This window comes from Cadophora gregata (genome assembly GCF_030347475.1).
Source record: "Cadophora gregata isolate MNR1 chromosome Unknown scaffold_15, whole genome shotgun sequence".
Lineage (NCBI taxonomy): Eukaryota > Fungi > Ascomycota > Leotiomycetes > Helotiales > Ploettnerulaceae > Cadophora > Cadophora gregata.
The window spans coordinates 613,562-635,338 of record NW_026695938.1 but is presented as its reverse complement, the minus strand read 5'-3'; the positions used below and the strand labels follow the sequence as shown (position 1 = coordinate 635,338).

Genomic DNA, 21,777 nt, shown 5'->3' with positions numbered 1-21,777 from the left:
AATAAAGCTTCTTTATAAGATATTTATATAGCTACTAGAAGAGATCACTAACGAGTTTCTACTTAAAATAATATTTATAGTAGTGCTTCTATTATATAGTATATCTGAATCTAGAAACTACTAGTTTAATATATATTATAAGTATTATATAAGAAGCTTTTAAATAGAAACGTTAACTTACGACTTATGCCTCTTAGTAAGTACTAAAGGAACTAACGAGTTCGGAATTATAAGAATATAAATAGATAATACTTTTATTCTAAGAGATAAGATATTCCTAGTAAGGGAATAAGAAGCGATTAATTAGGCCGGCTTTATAACTAAGCTAATATAAGTCCTAAACTGATCTGAATCGCTAATATTTAATAGGTATACTATTTGTATAAAAGAGAGTAGCTTTTATATATCTTAAAAGAGTTAAGGTATAAGGCTTAAGTAAGTTAATATTACTAAGGGAGATTATAAGAAAGCTTATATAGAGTAATAAGCTTACAGAGCTTACCTTATGATAATCTATTAGCTAGAAGCTATATTTAACTTATTAGTAGTAGTATAGTACTAAAATCTAATACTTAATAATATTAAGGCCTTAAATCTATGTTTTAAGTAGTAGATAAAGAACCTAGGGAGAGGTTTATAATATATTCCTATAGACTTAAGTTCTATGAAGATCTACGCCTTTATTAATAGATCTTTTATAAATAATAAAGACCTTAGCTCCTAGATTAGTTTTATACTAGTAATTAGAACTGAATTAGAGGAGTTTTAGAGGTTCTCTCTTTTTAGTAACTTAATATATATAAGTTCTATAAAGTATAAGAGAGTTACTGTAATAGTCCGGTATTTACTCGCTATAAATACAGAAGGCTGTAGTTAATCCCTGATAATCGAGAGGTAGGTGTATCACGTAGACAGAAGATAGTTACTAAGTATTAGAATACTATTTAAAATTAAGTATGAAGCTCCTATCTAATAGCAGACGTACTAGTCTTATATAAAACCTTTGTTCTTTAAGGATCCCTATAAGTCCTATGATCCTAGGCTCTAGGAACCTTAGATCCTATAGTTCTAAAAGCTCTATACTATCACGTGATATATAGTCCTGTGATTTTATTCCTAGTTCTTAGCTTCTCTATATAATAAGGCTACCGAGCCTTAGGGCTAAGACACACGTGATACTCCTTCTAAGTACATTCGTAATACTATCTCCCTTCTTACCTAGCGTGATCCCCACACTTAAGTATACTAAAGGAAATATTAATAATAACCTATAGCTATCTTCTTCTTTTATTATATCCTCTAAAACTACTAAATATAAATAAAGGATAGCACTTACTAAAATAATCAACTCTTATAGCTCGCCTAATATACTATATTCTAATTATATTCGCTATTATCGTAATTATATAGTCCTAAATAAGAAGTCCTAGAGGTGTAGTAAGTATATCTATTATAGTATAAAATATAATACTCTTTAGGTTTCTATCGATAACCTCTAAAGTCTTTATATAAAGGAAGATCACTTAAAGTTTAAGAGAGATATAGCCTTTAAGGTAGCTATAGTTAGCTTAGCTTACGTCCGCGAGCTTAAGTAGCGCTAAGCTAAGCTTTATAAGTAAGAGAAGGAAATACTTTATTATAGTTTAAGAACTTTAGATAAGTTAAATAAGGCTAAAGTAAAAGAAAGAGTAGAGAAAGCGAAGGCGTAAGAAGTAGTAGAGAGAGAGAAGTAAGCTTCTATTGCTTAGCTACTTATATCGCTACCTGCTAGCGACTCCTCTGAGTTCTACCTAGTTAATAAACTACTACCTAACTTTAGGAACTCCTTCTAAGAAAACCTAGGTTTTATTAATAGAAACTTCGTAGTAACCTAGGGCAGTAGAAGTTAGACTTAGGTTCCTAAGTGTTTTCTAACTATAAGTACTCCTTCTACTTAATTAAATATCGTGTTTTACTATAGTAGTTCTAATAATCGAGAATAGCCTTTATTTTATATTCAGCGTTTAGATTAACCGGTTATATTTTAGTAATAGGAGCAGGCGGTACTTCTAGCGGTACTAGTTCAAGGAGAGATATATAGAATACTAAGTAGATATTTATTATCTTTAGTAAAGCTAGTTAATAATTAACTAGTCCCTTGACTTTAGTAATCCTAAATAGTCCTAGCTTCTTATAATCTAATTTATAACTTAGTCGTTTAGTTACGATATTCTTTCTAAGTAAGTAGACTTTATCCCCCTCCTTAAGTGTTAGTCCTATACTATACTTTCTATTATAGTAGATCGCAGATCTTTATATAATAAAGAGAATATCAGCTAATAATTCTTTATAAAGCTACTTAAGCCCGTCTACTTATAGTATAGCTTCCTAGGCGGTCCCCTGACCGGTTATTAGTGGATTATATACTATAGGATTATACTTATAATTTACGTAGAACGGTGATACTCTAATAGTCTCTTAATCCGCGCTATTATATATAAACTAGGTAAGTAGGAGCAACTATACCTAGTTGTCCTATTTATAGTTTATATAATACTAAAGATAAGTCTCTATTATCTAGTTAATTCGTTCTATTTATATATTAGTTTATAGGTAGAATATAGTTAATATTTTCTATTTTATCCCTAAGAGCGTAATAAGAGTTTTCCAGAACTTCGAAGTAAAGAGCTTATCTCTATCTAAGATAATCTTATCTAGTATTCCGTAGCTTACGAAGATTATTCTAAGGAATACTTACGCTATTATAAGCGCGTCCTATTGTTACGAACGCACTCAGAAGGAGTATCACGTGTGTCTTGGCCCTGAGGCTCGGCAGCATTGCTGCACAGAGAAGCCAAGAACTAGGAACGAAATCACGGGACCATGTGTCACGTGATGGCATGGAGCTTTTGGAACCATAGGGTCCAAGGTTCCTGGAGCCTGGGATCATAGGACCCATAGGGATCCAAGGCTAACGAAGGTTCTATATAAGACTGGCACGTCTGCCATTAGATAGGAGCTTCGTGCTCAACTTCAAATAGTATTCTGATACTTAGTAACTGTCTTCCCGTCTACGTGATACACCTACCTCTCGATCATCAGAGATCAACTGCAGCCTTCTGTATTTACAGCGAGTAAATACCGGACCGTTACACTTTGAGCACCTTCTCGTCAGAGGTACCGACTCACGAAGACAACATGTCCTCCGTCAAAGGATCGTCGAACGACCACTCGGCTCCCGCCAAGGCCTTCGACCCAAAGAACATACCCAAGATCGCCGCCCCGGATCTCTACAACGGAGACCGATCCAAGCTCAGAGCATACCTCACGCAGGTTAAGCTCTATACGGGCTTCAACGGTCACCAGTTCGCCACGGAGACTGACAAAGTCCTTTGGGCTTCGTCCTTTCTCCGGGGATCTGCCTTCAACTGGATCGAGACCTTCCTCTCGGACTACATTCAGAACCGAACCAAGGATGGGAGAGTCTCCACGGCAATGACCAAGGAATCCCAGAAGATCTTTATGACCTTCGAAGGTTTCGAGCATAGGATCAACCGCGTCTTCGGCGACATTGATCAGAACCGTACCGCCGAACGGAACATCCAGAACCTAAAGCAGGTCGGGTCAGCGACCACGTATACTGCCGCCTTCCAGCAATTCGCGAATCAGACCAGCTGGAATGACGACGCCCTTCGGGCACAGTACTACAAAGGGTTGAAAGACGGAGTGAAAGATGAGATAGCAAGATCGGACGCGCCTACCGACTTGCAAGAACTCATCGAAATGGCTGTCAAGATTGACAACCGAAACTACGAGAGGGCACTCGAGAAGAAAGGCCAATACCGCTCCGGAACGCACATGCACCAAGGAAGAGGGGGCAATAACAAGAAACCATTCTACCCTCGGGAAATGGAACTCGATGCGACGTTCCGGAAGCCAAGTCATCAAGGAAAGCCGCGCAACGGCGGGCTATCTAAGAAAGTCATGAGCGAGCGACGAGAAAAGAAGCTGTGCTTCGAGTGTGGCCTCCCTGGTCACATGGCCAGCTCTCATCGACAAAAGAAGTCGTGGACAGACAAGAAACATGCCAACGCAATGGGACGTGGCTCTTACAATGAACCAACACGACAACTCGCCGCGACGTATCGACACATGACTACAGACGAGCTCGAGGAGAATCACATCCACACCCAGTTGGGCGATTCTGACGACAGCGAGCGAGATTCCGCGAGCGTCGTGGATCAGCTCGAGCAAACCGTCGTCAGCACGCCCCCTGAGGACTATGTGTATCGAGACAACGACAGCTCTGGGCCAGACGATGACACAGAGTTAATGCCAAGTGACAGCGAGGAAGAAGCCCAGGAGCCAGAGTGGACTCCAGAACCAGGGCCACCTCAACCTGAACTCTCAGGACCAGGAGTGGGTGAAACTTGGGAAGTTACCCAAAGAGAAGAGAGCCTGTATCAGGTTAGCTGTAACACTCGCCACTGGACCAATGTAGCCACCGGGGTTACTTATCAGGAACCAGGCCTTGTCGGCTTGGGGGGTCCACCGTGGGGGGCAAGGTACGAAGTAGTCTACCGGGACTATAAGCGTATCGGATGGAGAATGGCCGGCAGCTGGGAAGGACCGACGACCTTTATGCAGCACTTGCCACTCCAGAATACCGTCATTCTTAACACCAGCGCGCCACCAGGGGTGGGCGAGGAATGGGAAATCATGGCTGAGAACCGACATAATAGGACATGGGTCCACGTCAATGATGACGGCCGGTACTATTACGAGATGTACAACCCAGTAACATACACCGAACTCGGAATAGGGCTCGTATACAAGGTCAGCCTAAGCTATGGCAATCGAAGGGTATGGGAAAGTGTCCTCGACCATAGCGTACATTGGGAATATTTCTGTGTGCGGCAACTTGCCGCCATTGGGGATAAACATCTCACGTTGGAGGTTAAAATCAAGGGAGTCAAGCTTCAGGCGATGGTAGACTCTGGGGCACAAGGGAACTTCATGTCTCCTACTGTTGTGCTCGAACACTACCTGTCAACCGAAGTAAAGGACAAGGGATACCATCTGGTACTGGCGGATGGCAAGATCGCCTCCGATGGACTGATCGAGGTCCAGACCGCTCCAGTCCATATGGGCATCGCCGGACACTCCGAAATAATCCAATTCGACGTCGTCAGGATTGGAAGGCACGACATCATCCTGGGGTTGCCATGGATGGAAAAGCATAATCCTGTTGTCGATTGGCAGACAGGAAAACTTGAGTTTAGTCGTTGCCAAGACTGCTGTTATCCACCGGGAACAGAAGCAGTGAGCATTCGAGAGGTTAGCGCCACCTCCAAGGAAGAGCTCGGACACCAAGACAAGGGTCCACTGATGAAGGATATACCATCAGCATACAAGAAGTTTGCGGCACTGTTCAAAGAAGAACGAGGCATCGAGGCCTTGCCGAAACACCAGGACTACGATCATCGGATCGAGTTAGAACCAGGTACCAAACCGATATTCCAACCACTTAGGGAATATTCGGCGACAGACTTGATGACGATCAAGCAATACATCGATGAAAACCTAGCGAAGGGATTCATCCGAGAGTCCAAATCTCCATGGGGGAGTAACGTCTTATTCGCAGAGAAGAAAGACGGTGGACGACGAATGTGCATCGACTACCGTCGATTGAACGATGCCACAAAGAAGGATCGTTATGCACTACCATTGGCCAAGGAGCTGCGGGACAGACTCGTTGGAGCCAAGATCTTCACTCAGCTTGACCTAAGAGGAGCATACAACCTCGTTAGGATGGCTGAGGGTGAAGAAGAGAAAACAGCATTTCGCACTCGTTTCGGTCACTACGAGTACACGGTCATGCCCTTCGGCTTGACTAACGCACCAGCCACATTTCAGCGTCTGATCAACAATGTTTTGCGGCCTTACTTAGACGTAACGTGCATATGCTATTTGGACGACATACTGGTCTACTCCAAATCAGAGGAGCAACATGTGAAGGACGTCACAGCCATTCTCCAGAGGCTGGAGGACGCCTGCCTGTTACTCAAACCAGAGAAGTGCAACTTCCACGTGGACGAGGTTGTCTTTCTAGGCTATGTGGTCACCACCGCAGGATTGGCTATGGATCCCAAAAAGATCAAAGCAATCATCGAGTGGACGGGGCCCACGAATGTCAAGGAAGTACAATCATTCCTCGGGTTTGCCAACTTCTACAGGCGATTCATCAAGGACTACTCGAAAATCGCCGGGCCACTCACGGAGTTGACCCACAAGGACAAGGAATTCCACTGGTCCGACAGCGCACGAAAAGCGTTTGAGGCACTCAAAGCGGCTTTCATCGCGGAACCAGTACTCACTTCCTTCACCCCCGACAAAGAAATACGCATAGAGACAGATTCTTCGGACTACGCTATTGGAGCCGTGCTCAGCCAGCCGGGCGAGGACGGAAGATAGCAACCAGTCGCTTACCATTCGCGGAAACTATCACCAGCAGAACTCAACTACGACATATACGACAAAGAGTTGCTGGCAATTGTGGACGCAGTACGCGAATGGAAGGTCTACCTCGAGGGCGCCGCCCACGAAGTACAGATCCTAACGGACCACAAGAATCTCATTTACTTTACAACGACCAAAGAATTGAACCGACGCCAGGTTCGATGGTATGAAACACTCTCTACCGTTAAACTTCGAATTTCTTATGTCAAGGGAACGGAAAACGCCAGAGCCGACGCTCTGAGCAGGAAACCAGAATATCTCGCAAACAAAACTCACGAATCCCACACCGTACTGCGGAAGGATGGTGATTCGCTAATAGTCAATCACCGACAGCTGGCCTCAACGGGCCAGGTCGCCGAGAAAATCTGGAGGGGCTATGCCAACGACCCGGTCATAGCCGAACAGAAGAAGCAGCTGGGCGAAGGATTCTCCTTCACCTCAGACGGCACGCTTCTGTACCAAGGACGAATCTATATACCCACTGGGGACAGGATTAAATTCGTCACGCACTGGCATGGGCTGCCCGCTCATGGACACCAGGGGGTAGCTAAGACACTGTCTAGGCTATCCAGGGAATACTACTTCCCAGGTATGAGGAAGGTAGTCAAAGACGTGGTAGCGTCGTGCGACACATGCATCCGGAACAAGGCATCACACCATGCTCCGTATGGGCTCATGAAGTCACCAACAACACCACCTCGCCCATGGAAATCAATCGCTTTGGATTTCGTGGTCGAGCTACCACCCTCGAAAGACCCAGTCACAGGAATCGTATACAACTCGATCTGTGTAATAACGGATAGGTTCACAAAGTACGCGTACATGGTACCAGTACTTGGAACACAGGACGCGCCCATGATGGCGCAGGTATTCCTCAGAACAATCTTCGCAAGCCACGGAATACCAGATGAGGTCATCTCAGACAGAGACAAGCTCTTCACCTCGAAGTTCTGGAAAACTCTCATCGCGCTCTTAGGAATGAAGCAGAAAATGTCAACCGCATTCCATCCTCAGACCGATGCACAGACAGAACGAATCAACCAGATAATGGAAACTTATCTTCGGTGTTATGTGAACTACAAGCAGGACGACTGGGTGCAACTACTTCCACTCGCTCAGTTTGCATATAACAGCGCGGACCAAGAGACCATTGGAGTATCGCCGTTCTACGCGAATTATGGGCACAATCCCACGGCATACAACCCACCAATAGCCGGTCAGGGTACCGCGCAAGAAGCCATACTACAGGCAGATGAGCTTAAACAGCTCCATGAAGAATTGTCAGCCGATATTCTCTTCATCGCGCAGAGATCTGCGATCTACTACAACAGAAAGCGTAGCATGGGACCAACGCTCAAGGAGGGGGATAAAGTCTACTTACTCAGAAAGAATATCGCAACCAAAAGACCAAGTCACAAATTGGATCACAAAAAGCTAGGACCGTTCAGGATTGCCAAAGTCAAGGGACCAGTCAATTATCAACTAGCTCTGCCAAAGACAATGAACATCCACCCAGTATTCCACATATCTCTCCTCGAACCAGCACCGCCAGGAGCACCGCCTGCTCCTGTCACCGAAATACAACCGGTCAATCCGAACGCCGAATACGAAGTAGAGGCTATCCTCGACTGTCAGAACTACCACGGCAAAACACGATATTTGATCAAGTGGAAGGGGTACCCACAGTCAGAAAACACCTGGGAACCCAAGTCTAACCTCCACTGCCCTGGGTTGCTGCGAAGTTTCCATCAACGAAACCCAGGTCTTCCCAGAAGGAGTTCCCAAAGTCAGGCAGCGGTTCATCAACCAGGTGGAACTCGGAGGAGTCGCCGGCGGGCGGCGGTGTAGGTGGCCGAGCGGCAGAAGCTTGCTTCTCCCTCTCCGCTGCTTCCCGCGCCTCCGCCTTCTCCACTCTTTCTTTTGCCTCAGCCTCGTCCAACTCATCCAGAGTTCTCAGACCACGACGAAGCATTTCCCTCCCTCGCTCGCGAAGCTCGGCTTGGCGCTGCTCGAGCTCGCGGACGCGAGCCAGGCCGGCCATGGCCGCCTCGAAGGCCATATCTCTCTCAAACTTCAGGCGATCTTCCTCCATACGAAGACTTTGGAGGTCGTCGATAGAAACCTGAAGAGCATCGCATTTCACGCCGCGACGGACACACTCCCCACACCTCTGGGACTTCTCATTCAGGACCACGCAATTGCGATGGTAGCGAATACAATTGGAACACGGCATGCTGGGCGAGCCGTAGGAGTTGATCGTTTCAGCAAGTGCTATCCTTTGTTTGTATTTGGTGGTTTTGGAGGACATGATGAAAGAAGAAGACGGCCATGGGTCGTCGTCGGTATTTCCTTTGGCATACTTAAGCGTGGGGACCACGCTAGGCAAGAAGGGGGATAGTGTTACGAACGCACTCAGAAGGAGTATCACGTGTGTCTTGGCCCTGAGGCTCGGCAGCATTGCTGCACAGAGAAGCCAAGAACTAGGAACGAAATCACGGGACCATGTGTCACGTGATGGCATGGAGCTTTTGGAACCATAGGGTCCAAGGTTCCTGGAGCCTGGGATCATAGGACCCATAGGGATCCAAGGCTAACGAAGGTTCTATATAAGACTGGCACGTCTGCCATTAGATAGGAGCTTCGTGCTCAACTTCAAATAGTATTCTGATACTTAGTAACTGTCTTCCCGTCTACGTGATACACCTACCTCTCGATCATCAGAGATCAACTGCAGCCTTCTGTATTTACAGCGAGTAAATACCGGACCGTTACACCTATGTCCTAAGTACTAGTACTATATATATATACTTTATAAACTTATCTATTATTATATAGATCGAGTCGTATATAATTCCTATAATTAGGTCTTTTAAGAGTAGTAGCTTAACTATGAAATCTAAAGCGATTAATTTCTATAGATAAGGTAGTATTATTAGTGACTTTATAAGTTTATATAGAGTATAGTATATAGCCTTATTCCGGATATATATATCGTATGATATTACTACGTCTCTAATTACCTTCCTTATACCTAGGAAGTAGTATTCCCTAGATAACTTAGATAGTATCTTAGCTACCCCCTAGTATCTATAAGTAGGTAACTTATACTAGTACGTAATAAATTTAATCCTATCCCTAGTAGGTATATAGATTCGTCCCTAGAATAAAAGAGTTCCTTCTAAGGAGAAGAAGAACCTTTCGCTTAGTTAGTATCACTATTCAGCTATAACTAAGTTATTAGCGTAGCCTTTCTAGATTTTCTTTACGACTAGCTATCCTATCGCGGCTAGTTATTAGCTATTAATAACTAATAAATTACTATCTTTCTGTAGTATAATATAGGATTTATAGGTTTTATTTATAAGGTACTCTAGTTTCCGGCTTAGAGCGTTAGCTTAAGTATTTTCCGTTCCCTTAATATAAGAAATTCGAAGCTTAATAGTAGAGAGTATTTCGTACTAATAAACCTGCTATTAGTTTAGTTCCTTAGTAGTTATAAAGTAAATAAGATTCTTATAGTCCGTTAGGATTTATACCTTATAAGTAGCGCCTTCGAGGTAAACCTTCTATTCATATATTATATCTATAATTACTAGTAACTCCTTATTATATATATTATAATTAAGTTCTACTAGTAATAGTTTCCGTGAATAATAAGCGACTAGTTACTATCTTCTATCCTCGCCTAGCTAGCTAAGCACGGCTCTAATAGTATAATCCGAAGAGTTTATCTCTATATATATTTCTTTATCAGAAGTAAAGGAAGTAAGTACTAGTTCCGCGATAAAAGCCGCTTTAAGTGCCTTAAACGCTTTTTATACGCTATTAGACTAGTGGAATTCCTTATCCTTATAAGTTAACTTTATAAGTAGCCCGGCGATTTTCAAGTAGTCTTTAATAAACTGCCTATAGAAGTTAATAAACCCGAGAAATAATTATACTTCCTTAATATTTATAAGCCCTATTTACTCAATAATTGCTTTAATCTTTTTAGGATCTATAGCTAATCTTATAGTAGTAACTATATAGCTTAGGAAGATAACCTTATCTATATAGAAGTTATACTTTTCTAGCTTAAGTAATAAGTAAGCGTCTTCTAGCCTCTAGAGGATAGCTATAATATCCTTTATATATTACTCTTCTAATTTAAAGTAGACTAGTATATTATTTAAATAGTATATACATGTTATATCTAAGTAAAGCTGTAAAATATTATTAATTAGATACTAAAATATAGCTAGTATATTAGTTAAGCTAAAGGGTATAACTATATACTTATAGTAACTAAAATAAGTACGAAATACTATTTTTTCTTCTTTACTCTTAGCTATCCTAATAAAGTTATACGCTCCTTGTAAGTTAAGCTAAGTGAAAATCTTAGCTCTAATAAGTCTGTCCTGTAGCTCCTTAGCTAATAGTAGTATATAACGATCCTTCTTTATAATATTATTCAATCGATAGTAATCGATATATATTTATTATTTTCTATCTTTCTTCTCTACGAATAAGATATTACTCCCTTATAGAGATTTAAACTCTCAGATAAATCCTTTCGCTAGGTTTTTATTAATATATTACTTAATTATTATTAAGTCTATTACTAAATATTCCCTAAGTAGTTAGAATATTAGTTTAGTACCTAGTTCTAACTTAATCTGATAATTGTAGTCCTAGTGTTTTAGTAAGGCCTTAATACCTTATTCCTCCTTAAATAGTACTATAAACTTCTTATATACTAATAGTATATCCTTTATTAGTAGACTCTTATCTTAGTATCCGAGCTCTTCCTTAGAGGTAGCGCTAACTTCTCGAATACTTACTACTTCTATTCCTAGTAAATAATAGTAGTCTTAGTAATAACTAAACTTAAGTTTTCCTATCTACTAATTAATAATAGGATTATACTTTTCTATTTATAGTAACCTTAGGATAATATTATACTTTCTAATCCTAATAATATCGAATTAGATTATTTCAGAGTATCCGGCGATACTTATATAAACTAGAGCGGTCTAGACCTTAATTAGTCTATCAGAGGCGACTTTACTATCCGCTAGTACTAGATAATATCCCTTATTCTTTACTTTAGTTAATAAGTAATACTCGAGTATAATAGTAGGAGATATAAAGTTCCTTTATACCTTAGAGTCTATTATCACTTAAAGCTTAACTCTCTTAATTTTTACTTCTAACATGAGATACTTATCTCTAATAGCAGTAAGTTATTATATATAGAAATATTCCTAATATATACTATAGTCGAGGATATTCTCCTATACTCTTCGATTACTATAGCTTAAGCTAACTTTATATATAAATCCTGTTCCGAGTTTAGTATAAGTTACTAGGTTATATATCTCGTAATAGTACCGGCTGTTATTATTAATATAGACTTATATCCTATTATATCAATTCTCAGCTATAATTTCCTATTCCTCGCTTACCTCTAGTAGCGCGCTAGCGTTAAGAATAATAGTATTCTAGAGTAGTAAGTGCTATATAAAAGTCGTTAGTCCTTCCTAGCTACTAGCTATTCTCTATCTGATACGCTTATAGTCCCAGTAGACTACTTTATACCTTACCTTCTATAGTAGACCCCTTAAGCTAATAAGGCCTAGTTCTTAATAAGTAACCCTAGTAGCTATATTAGTCTAGTAGTAAGTATTATAGCTAACTTAATACAAGCTCTCCTCTCTTTAGGTAACTTCCTAAGTTTCACCTACTCTTAGTCCTAAGAGTTCAGGTTAAGGTAGCTCTAGTTCTAGAGTCTAATTAGGTTCCTAAGCCTCCTCTTTACTATTACTTAGTATTAGCTCTATATTATTATTTAGCTTAGAGCTATTATTATCTTGATATATATAATCCTCAGGGGGCGTACTAATAATAGTTTACTTAAGCTAATCTATAACACTCGCGGAATCTCGCTTACTATTATTAGAATCGCCTAACTAGGTATAGATATAATTCTCCTTAAGCTTATCTATAGTTATATATTAATATATCGCGGTAAGTTATCGTGTTAGTTTATTATAAGAGCCTCGCCCTATTACGTTAGTATACTTCTTACTTATCTAAGATTTCTTTTAATAATAAGAGCTAGCTATATAACTAAGGAAGCTATATTTAAAGTATAGCTTCTTCTTACGTTATTTGTCTATAACTTTCTTAGATAGCTCGCTATTACGCAGCTTTCCTTAATAACTTAACTTCCGGAATATTATATTAAGTTCTATTTCCCGAGGGTAGAATAGTTTCTTATTATTACTCCCTCTTCCTTAGTATATATATATTCCGAAGTAGTATTAGCCTTTTTTCTTAAGTGCCCTCTTGTAATTTCAGTTATTAATCTTAATAGCTATCTTAATAAGTTCTTATAAGTTAGTAAGTATATTTAATCTTACTATCTTATCTTTTACTCTATCTTTCAACTCTTTATAGTACTATACCCGAAGGGTGTTATTATTCTAGCTAGTCTAATTCGCGAATTACTAAAAGGCGGTAGTATATATAGTTACTAACCTGACCTACTTTAGGTTCTAGATATTCTGTTTAGTAGTATAGTTCTAATTAATATCACTAAAGACACGATTAATCCTATACTTAAAATCTTTAAAGGTTATAAAGATCTTCTAGGATTCCTTAGTTATTATTATAGAGATTCTCTTATCCTTAGTTCAGTTCTAAATATAGTCTAAGAGGAAGGTCTTAATCTAATTAAAAGTAGATCCCCGGAGAAAAGATAAAGCTTAAAGGACTTTATTAGTCTCTATAGTGAACTAGTAATTATTAAAGCTTATATAGAGCTTAATCTACGTGAGGTATACTCTAAGCTTAGATTAGTCTCTGTTATAGAGATCCGAGGCGGTAATCTTAGGTATATTCTTTAGGTCGAAGACCTTAGTAAGAGCCGAGTAGTCGTTTAATAATCCTTTAACAGAGGATATATTATCTTCATGAGTTAGTACCTCTAACAAGAAAGTGCTTAAAGTATAATAGTCCGGTATTTACTTACTATAAATATAGAAGGCTATAGTTGATCCCTGATAATCGAGAGGTAGGTATATCATGTAAATAGAAAATAGTTACTAAATATTAGAATACTATTTAAAATTAAGTATGAAGCTCCTATCTAATAGTAGATATACTAGTCTTATATAGAACCTTTATTCTTTAAGGATCCCTATAAGTCCTATAATCCTAAGCTCTAGGAACCTTAGATCCTATAGTTCTAAAAGCTCTATACTATTACGTGATATATAGTCCCGTGATTTCGTTCTTAGTTCTTAGCTTCTTTATGTAGTAAGGCTACTGAGCCTTAGGGCTAAGACACACGTGATACTCCTTCCGAGTACGTTCGTAATAGTTACTTAAGTAGTACTCGCTTCGGAATTATATACTATAATAGCAGGGATTAATATATTAATATCTCTAGTAACTATAGTTAATATAGTAACTAATAAGCTAAGCCTCCTAAGGCTTCTTACTGTAGTTTATACCGATTCTCTGTCTCTTTATAAATATATTATTAAACTCGGTACTACGAAAGAGAAGTGTTTAATAATTAATATTATAGTAGTTTATTAATTATATAAGCGTAGAGAACTGACGGAGATATAATAGATTGATAAGGCAAGTAACTCTACTAATACTATAATAAAAGCTAGTCTAAATAAGGCTCTCTAAGAGCTTATTAATACTAACTAGTTAATAGTGAAAGTAGAAGGATAAGTAGAGAGGTTAGACGGGGTTAATTCGGACCTATAGTAAAGGTATTATAACGTGTTTACTTGTTTTTTTTCCTATATTAATTTCCTTATAACTCTCTTTTATTACTTGTTTATTTCTTTATAATTAAGTAAGATATCGTAATAAGAATAACTTTTATTTTAAGATAATTACTCTCTAATTTAAAGCGCTAATAAGCGGCCTTATAATAATACCTTAATAGGGACTAATTACTAGTTTTACTATAGAGGGCTACTCTTATATAAAAGTATAGAGAAGATACTGCTATAAAGGACTAACTACGAAACTAATCTGAAATAAAGCTAGGAACCTTTTACCTCTACGTGTTATTCTCTTTAGGACTACTATTAGTAGTTTCTCTCTCTCTCTAGGGAAGAGGAGGTAAAGAGGTTAAGTTAGGTGCCGGAGTATTATTACTACTCTCCCTTACCTTAGAGGGCTAATTAATTATAGTAAAGCTAGAAGAGCGAATACCTAAGCTATTTCTATTACTAGAACTAGAACTACTAGTACTACTATTTAAACTCTCCTCTGAACTACTTCTGAGAGTACTATAAGTACTTATCCTTATATAGCGCTTTAATAGACCCGGGCTATCTAGTAGAGCTTTCTGCTTCTTTAATATAATTTCTAACTTCTATAGTACTATAAGTATCTTCTATAATATAAGCTATTAGACTACGTCTAATAAAAGAAGGTAAGGGAGTTAGTTAAGAAAAGGGAAATACTTACGGTATTCTATTCCGTGATTCTAGCTATCTTACTATATATAGTATAGATCTCTACTAATATAATTCCCGCGGCTAATACTATATCTTTTAGTATATTAGTATTAGTAATAAAGATAATATTCTGAAGGGCGGTATTAGCTTTAAGGAGGAGGTATTTATCTCTACTAGTGAGGGTATTAGTAAAGGTATAATATTTAGTAGCTGTATATACTAGGATCTACTTCTATTAGTTATAGAGGGTTATTATCGGAGGGGTTATAAAAGAGATTCAGGTAAAAGATACTTATAAGTTCGTATTTATCCTTATTCTCAGTGTAATACTAGTATTTTAAGCTTATAGAACTCGGGAATTCGTATAGTTTTAAATTACTCTTCTTCTAATAGTTAATATATCTATAGTACTATATATAGAATATAGCTAAGAGGGCACCGGGAGAGCAGGGAATTAGTACTAATTAGTGTTAGTAAAGAGCTCTACTACTATACTAGCTCTTAGAATAAGATATATTTACTTTTAAATTACTTGATTTATTTGATATCTTTTAAAGAAATCTCTTAGTTAGCGAGAATCTCTAAGGTAAATACTATTAATTCTGAATTTATAGTTATTATTATTATTATTATTTAATAGAGAAAAGAGAAGGTTTTAAAAGGGGAGGTTATCTTTATATAGATAAATATATATAATTCAGGCTTAATTCGGATATAATATAATATTGTTTACTATTATTACTTAGCTATTACTATTGTTTTCTATCTCTGTATTATTAACTACTACTAGATAGAATATTAACCCTCTAACTCCCTGGAACCTTATATTAACTTACTAATAATATTATTTAATTCTCTATAAGTTTATATATATTCTCTATTTTCTAAGATATAGTTTAGTTATAGATTACGATTTATTTATATCCTTATATAACAGGAGAGGTACTTTCAGATAATAACCGGAGATATTCTAGCTACTGAAGTATATAGGTCAGATGTTTACTATTTTATTATATCTCTAATTCCTCTTATTATATCTACGTTCTCTCTTTTATTTCTTTTATAGTTATTAGAAACCTTTTGTTTCTAAAAGAAGTTTTACTAGTGTTAGTCCGTAGACCTATACTATAGAAATATAAGAGGGAGTCAAGGAGTACAGGTAATCCCGGTTAGGAGATAGACCTCTTTTAGATACGAACTAGGGGCTATTCAGGAGGTAGTATATATTCTGACCTATAGATACTTTTTATAATATATACTTTTAAATACCTTTAAACTAAACCTTGGATTTTAACGTATATTAATATATACTTATTATTTGTTTACCGGTACGATACCAATAATAACTATAAGCTCTAGAAACAGAGAAGGCTCCGGCTACTAAGTATATAATAATCTAGACTCGCTAGACTCCTTAGACCTATTATCTATAAATTTAGAACATATCTATAGCGTTGAAAATAAAGATCTGAACCCTATTAGTAAAGACTCTCTCTCTCTAATAGCTAGTTACTAGGTATAAGTAAAGAGCGAGTAAGAGAATTACTAAAACTTACTAATATTATAATACTCCTAAAGCTGCTAATATCCTTAATACTCTTTATAGAGAACTTATAGTAACTCGTTAACTTGAAATAATTACTTACTACGCTCTTACTTTTCACGTAACTCTTAAGCTATAATTGAGGTATAACTTCAGGAGATTAATTGTCTTAAAGAACTAAACTAAACTATATCTATAAAGATATAAGCTACGGAACGCTAATAAATAGCGGGTTTTCCGGGTTAGGAAGGATATTTCGGAGCTATACTAATAATAAGTAGTGCTTTACTTTATATTATAATAGCAGAATAACTAGTAAGAAGAGGCCTTCCCTTTAGTCTAAGAGGTCTCCCTATGTTCTTAGAACTAACTGGTTTGCCTAGCTACGCTACTAATTCTATTTTAGGATAATTATTAGTATCTCTATACCTAATAGTAGTAGTACCTCTCGAATACTTAAGCTACTCTAGGGATCAACTATAGAGTAAAACTCCCTTTATATTTATACTACTAAAGGATAACTTATAATTCTGGATTCTCGAAATAGAGGACTATATAATAGTAGAAGGAATAGTCGACTCTACTATATAAGCTACTATAGCAAGGGACTACGTTTATGTAACTATTAAGAAGTGTATCTAGTTTACTTAACTTAATACTATAGTATACTATAAGAAGTTGCTAAATTTATACACTAGTTTCTACTAAAGGAATAGCTATTCCTGGAAAATAGAATATAAATATTAGCTATTAAAGCAGACCTTAGAATAATAAAGATTCGAATATTTAATAATTAATTAGTCTAAGACTTTACTAATTTCTTTAAAGGACTACTTTAAGACGTGTTATAGTACTACGAACCTTTAGTAGTGCTATCTAACTACTATAGTAAACTTATATAACTTATCTTTCGACGTATCTATAACGCTTACAGGGGAATTCTACTAATAACTTACTTTACTATAAAGGAATAAGCACTTAGAGATAAAGAGTATCTATGTACTACTTCTTACCTTTTTAATAAATAACCCTCTCGCGCCTTAGCTAAACGCTCTACGGCTTAACCACAGAAGAACGTTAGCTTTATAGCAGCGCCTACAAGTGCTAATACTACTCTTACTATACTAAGGGAGCTTTTATAAGACGCGTTAGGGAATAAGAAGAGAAAGGAAACTTAGTATCCTGATATTCTTATAGAAAAGAGAAAAAGACTACGATAAGAGAAGTGATATTTTACTTATAAAGTAACTAGTTATTAGACTAGAGATTACCTAAAGGGAAACAGAGGCTCTCCCTATTAATAGGACTAGCGGGATTAAAGGTAAATAGGTCCTCGGGGAAAATCTATAGTAATGCTATAGATAATATATTATTATTTACTAATAATAAGTATTAATTATCTACGGACTAACTCTATAATTCTTAAGAACAACTGTATACCCTACTAAGCTAAGTCTTATATACGCCGGACTATATTAATATACTATTACTATTCTAGCCTCTACCTGATATACTTAGCGTACTCTTAACTTGTTCTGAATTCTATAAAGTTATAGTTTCACTATTATCTCTAGATAGTTTAAGTATTAAAATATCTGTACTTATAGATACTAGCGTATTATTAAATTTTATTAATATAACTTTAGCTGCTAAAGTCTAATATTAACGAGATAACTCTTATTACCTTATAGTTAAGGACGCTAAAGGGCGTATGCTAGCGCTTATATCTACTATAGTGCTCCTGTAGCTCCTAATAACGATACTTTAAATATACTTTATAAGTAATGAACTATTTCGAGAAATAGAACTAGAGGCAGTAGATATTATCCTTAGCCTTCTATAGTTAAAGAAATATAACCTAAAGGTTAATTTCCGTACTCGTGAACTTACTTGTAGTAATAATATACTATATGAAGAAAGCTTTGAACGTATACTTATAGTAATAGATTATCTCTACTTTACTAAAGGCTCTATTAAAAAAATAGATAGCTTACTTTCTACAACTAATAAGTATAATTTAGTACTCCTTCTGAATAACTTAGACTTTAATAATAGTAAACTGCTAGGCCTATTAGGATACGACCCTAGCGCGACCACGGATAAGCTACCTATTACGCTACTACTGAAATACGCTGTATTCTTTAAGGTATTCGACTCTATCGAGGCTTAATAACTTCTATCTTATTACTTAAGATTAGATTATGAAATCTACTTATACTCTAGTACTAAACCTTTATTTAGCTTTATCTATAACTTATCTTAAGAAGAGCTGCTTATCCTAAGATAGTACCTAGATAAGATACTTACTTAGGGATTTATTCGTACTTTAAAGTTAGAAGCTACTACTCTATTACTATTTATAGGAAAGAAAGATAGTAGCTTAAGACCTTATATTAACTTTCATATACTTAACGCTATTACTATACTTAACTAATACTTAATCTCTTTAATCTTAGAGATCCTTAACTAACTTAAGGAAGCTGCTATATTTACTAAGTTAGATTTACTTAGAGCTTATAACCTTATTCGTATCGCTCTAGGATACGAATAGAAGATAGCTTTCCGTACTTATTTTAGCTCGTTTAAGTACTTAGTTATGCCCTTTAGATTATATAACGCGCTTACTACTTTTTAGGCCTATATTAACTAGTGCCTTCAGGAGTTTATCGATGTTTATATTATTATATACCTTAATAATATCCTAGTTTTCTCTAAGGACTCTGATATATACTTAGCTTATATTAGTAACGTATTAGAACAACTTGTAGTATAGGGACTATTTTATAAGTTAGAGAAATACGATTTTAATACTACTGAAATCGAGTTCTTAGGGTATATTATATTACTTAACGGGATTCGTATAGACGAAAGACGCCTCGCTATAATTAACTAGTAGCCTATCCCTAGTACTACTAGGGAAGTCCTATTATTCCTTAGATTCTATAACTTTTATTAACGCTTTATCTACTGTTATAGTAAAATCGCTTTAGGTATAATTATCTTACTTAAAGGTAAACAGACCTTTATATAGAACGAAAGGGCGATAGACTCTTTTAAGGCCTTATAATAATAGTTCCGAGAAGCTCTTATACTAGTGTATTTTCGCCCTGCTCTTAAACTATAGTTAGAATATAATACTTTTATATTCGCTTTAGTAGGGATTATCTTATAAAGATAGGAAGATACTCACTTATACTCTATTATATTTTATTCTTATAAGTTTACTCCTACTAAAATTAATTACTTTACCTTTGATTAAGAACTTTTAGTAATTATCGAGTCTATAAAGTATTAGCGCTACTACTTATAAGGCTCTTAATATAAAATCACTATATTATCGGACTATAATAACCTTTAGTATTTTATAATAACTTATACCCTGACTAGATAACAGGTGAGATAAGCTATTACTCTTTCTATAATTAACTTCGAAATCGTCTACTAACTAAGGTCTAGGAATCCCGCGGACGCTCTGTTAAGAAGACCTAATTACGCTCTAATAATACTAATACCCTCTAAGCTACTACTTACTTCTATAGTAATATAAGATATTAATACTCTTCTAGCTTTAGATAGATACGAGAATACGCTATACCTGATTATTATAATAGTAAAGGAAACTATTAAAGCAGGGTTTTATTCTTACTTAGCTGAAATATAGAAAATCCGTGTCCTTAACCTACTTACTCTTACGCCCGCTAACTCTAATGTCTTATTTAATAACTTAGCCTCTAATATTAAACGCGTTTAATAACTATATTCTATACTTATTAGTAAGGGGTATTCCTAAGAAGATAGCGTATAAGTATATAAAGGCACTCGCTTCTATATTCTACTAAATAGAAAATTCTAGAAGTCCCTGCTTTAAGAATTCTATAATAGCTCTATCGTAGGATATTTCAGAAGAGATCGAACTACTATCTCTATAAAATAACTTTTCTACTAACAAAGGATAGACGCTAATATAAAGGACTATTACGTATCTTATCTCATGTATAAAAGAGTAAAGAATCCTTGCGAAGCGACCCTAAGTGAACTTACACTACTACTAGTCCTAATAAGACCTTAAGGTAGCGTATTAATAGACCTTATTACTAATCTCCCGCGAGCTAAATATTTTATAGACTTTCTCTACGAAAAAGATAGCTTTATACTAACTTATGACATAATCCTTATACTAGTGTGCTAACTTACTAAGTGTAATAGCACGGTTTAGCGTTAGCTAGCACGTGAGCGAAATAACCACGGATCAGGTGATAACCTCTCTATTAGCGCGAATATCAAGCTGAGGAGCCCTTGATTCCGTAGAGGGCGCTCGAGCCTATATAGACAAATTCCCCGGGCTATTCCCGATTAGGCCTAATTACACTTGACGTAAACTCCTATAGTAGCGTAGAGCTATTTACCTTTGCGTATAACTAAGTGAGTAACTGTCGGCAAACCCCTTCAAAGTTAACCGAGCTCTACCGAGTCTTACCGAGCTTTGCCGAGCTCTAGATTCTTCCTAATCGGGTATAGTAAAGAAGTAGTTACCACTACCTTTATATCACCCCCCCCTTTGAAAAAATCGAGTTATAAGCCTAAAAGCGTAATAAAACGATTAAAAAAACAAAGTAGAAGTGATTATTACATATTAGAGATAAAAAGCAAGTAAAAACAAGTATAAAACCACACTAATAAGCAAATAAAACAAAGTACTTTTTAACGCTAGCAGTCTTATAACTGTAAATAATATATATTCACCAGATATTCCTGGACCGCTTATTCCTTATTAGGATTAGCCTTTCGCTAAGCCTTTTCTATCTGTATTATAATACAAGCGATTTCGACGAGTTTTCGGTTCTAGGCTTGTACGTAGGTTATAATACGCTCTCTATTAGGTTTTAAGCCTTATAGCTTATAATTCGACTTATAAGCGTCTAGCGTTAAGAGCTTTTCGTTAAATACCTGATAAAAGGGGTTCGCTACGCTATCTGGCTTAGCGAAGAATCGAGCTATAGGCTTAGTGAGATAAAGTAAATACACTAGTAATAAAGAAGCTAATTCGCTAGCTTCTAAAGCTTGTTGCGGCGTAAGCTCTAGAGTAGGGAATCTAGGCTTTAGTTCGTTGATATTAGTTAAATCGTCGACTAGAGTTATAGCTGTAATAGGCTGTTTTAGCTAATCCTTGGCCTCTGATTCGCTTATAAGATTATTACTTATAAAAGTAAAATCGTTGTTTTATAATAGAGCGTTAAAGGCGAGCTTTAATTAGCTAAGAGGTCTTCC

The 21,777-nt window shown here is 36.8% G+C and overlaps 1 protein-coding gene across 1 annotated transcript; it reads right to left on the bottom strand.

The window, feature by feature from the left end:
* Positions 1-8,209: 8,209 nt before the first annotated feature.
* Positions 8,210-8,806, bottom strand: ONS95_004837 (uncharacterized protein; the record flags this gene model as incomplete). Its single annotated transcript, XM_058498213.1, has 1 exon — positions 8,210-8,806. One exon carries the CDS (start codon positions 8,804-8,806, stop codon positions 8,210-8,212), a length of 597 nt encoding a protein of 198 aa, XP_058351724.1.
* Positions 8,807-21,777: the final 12,971 nt, after the last annotated feature.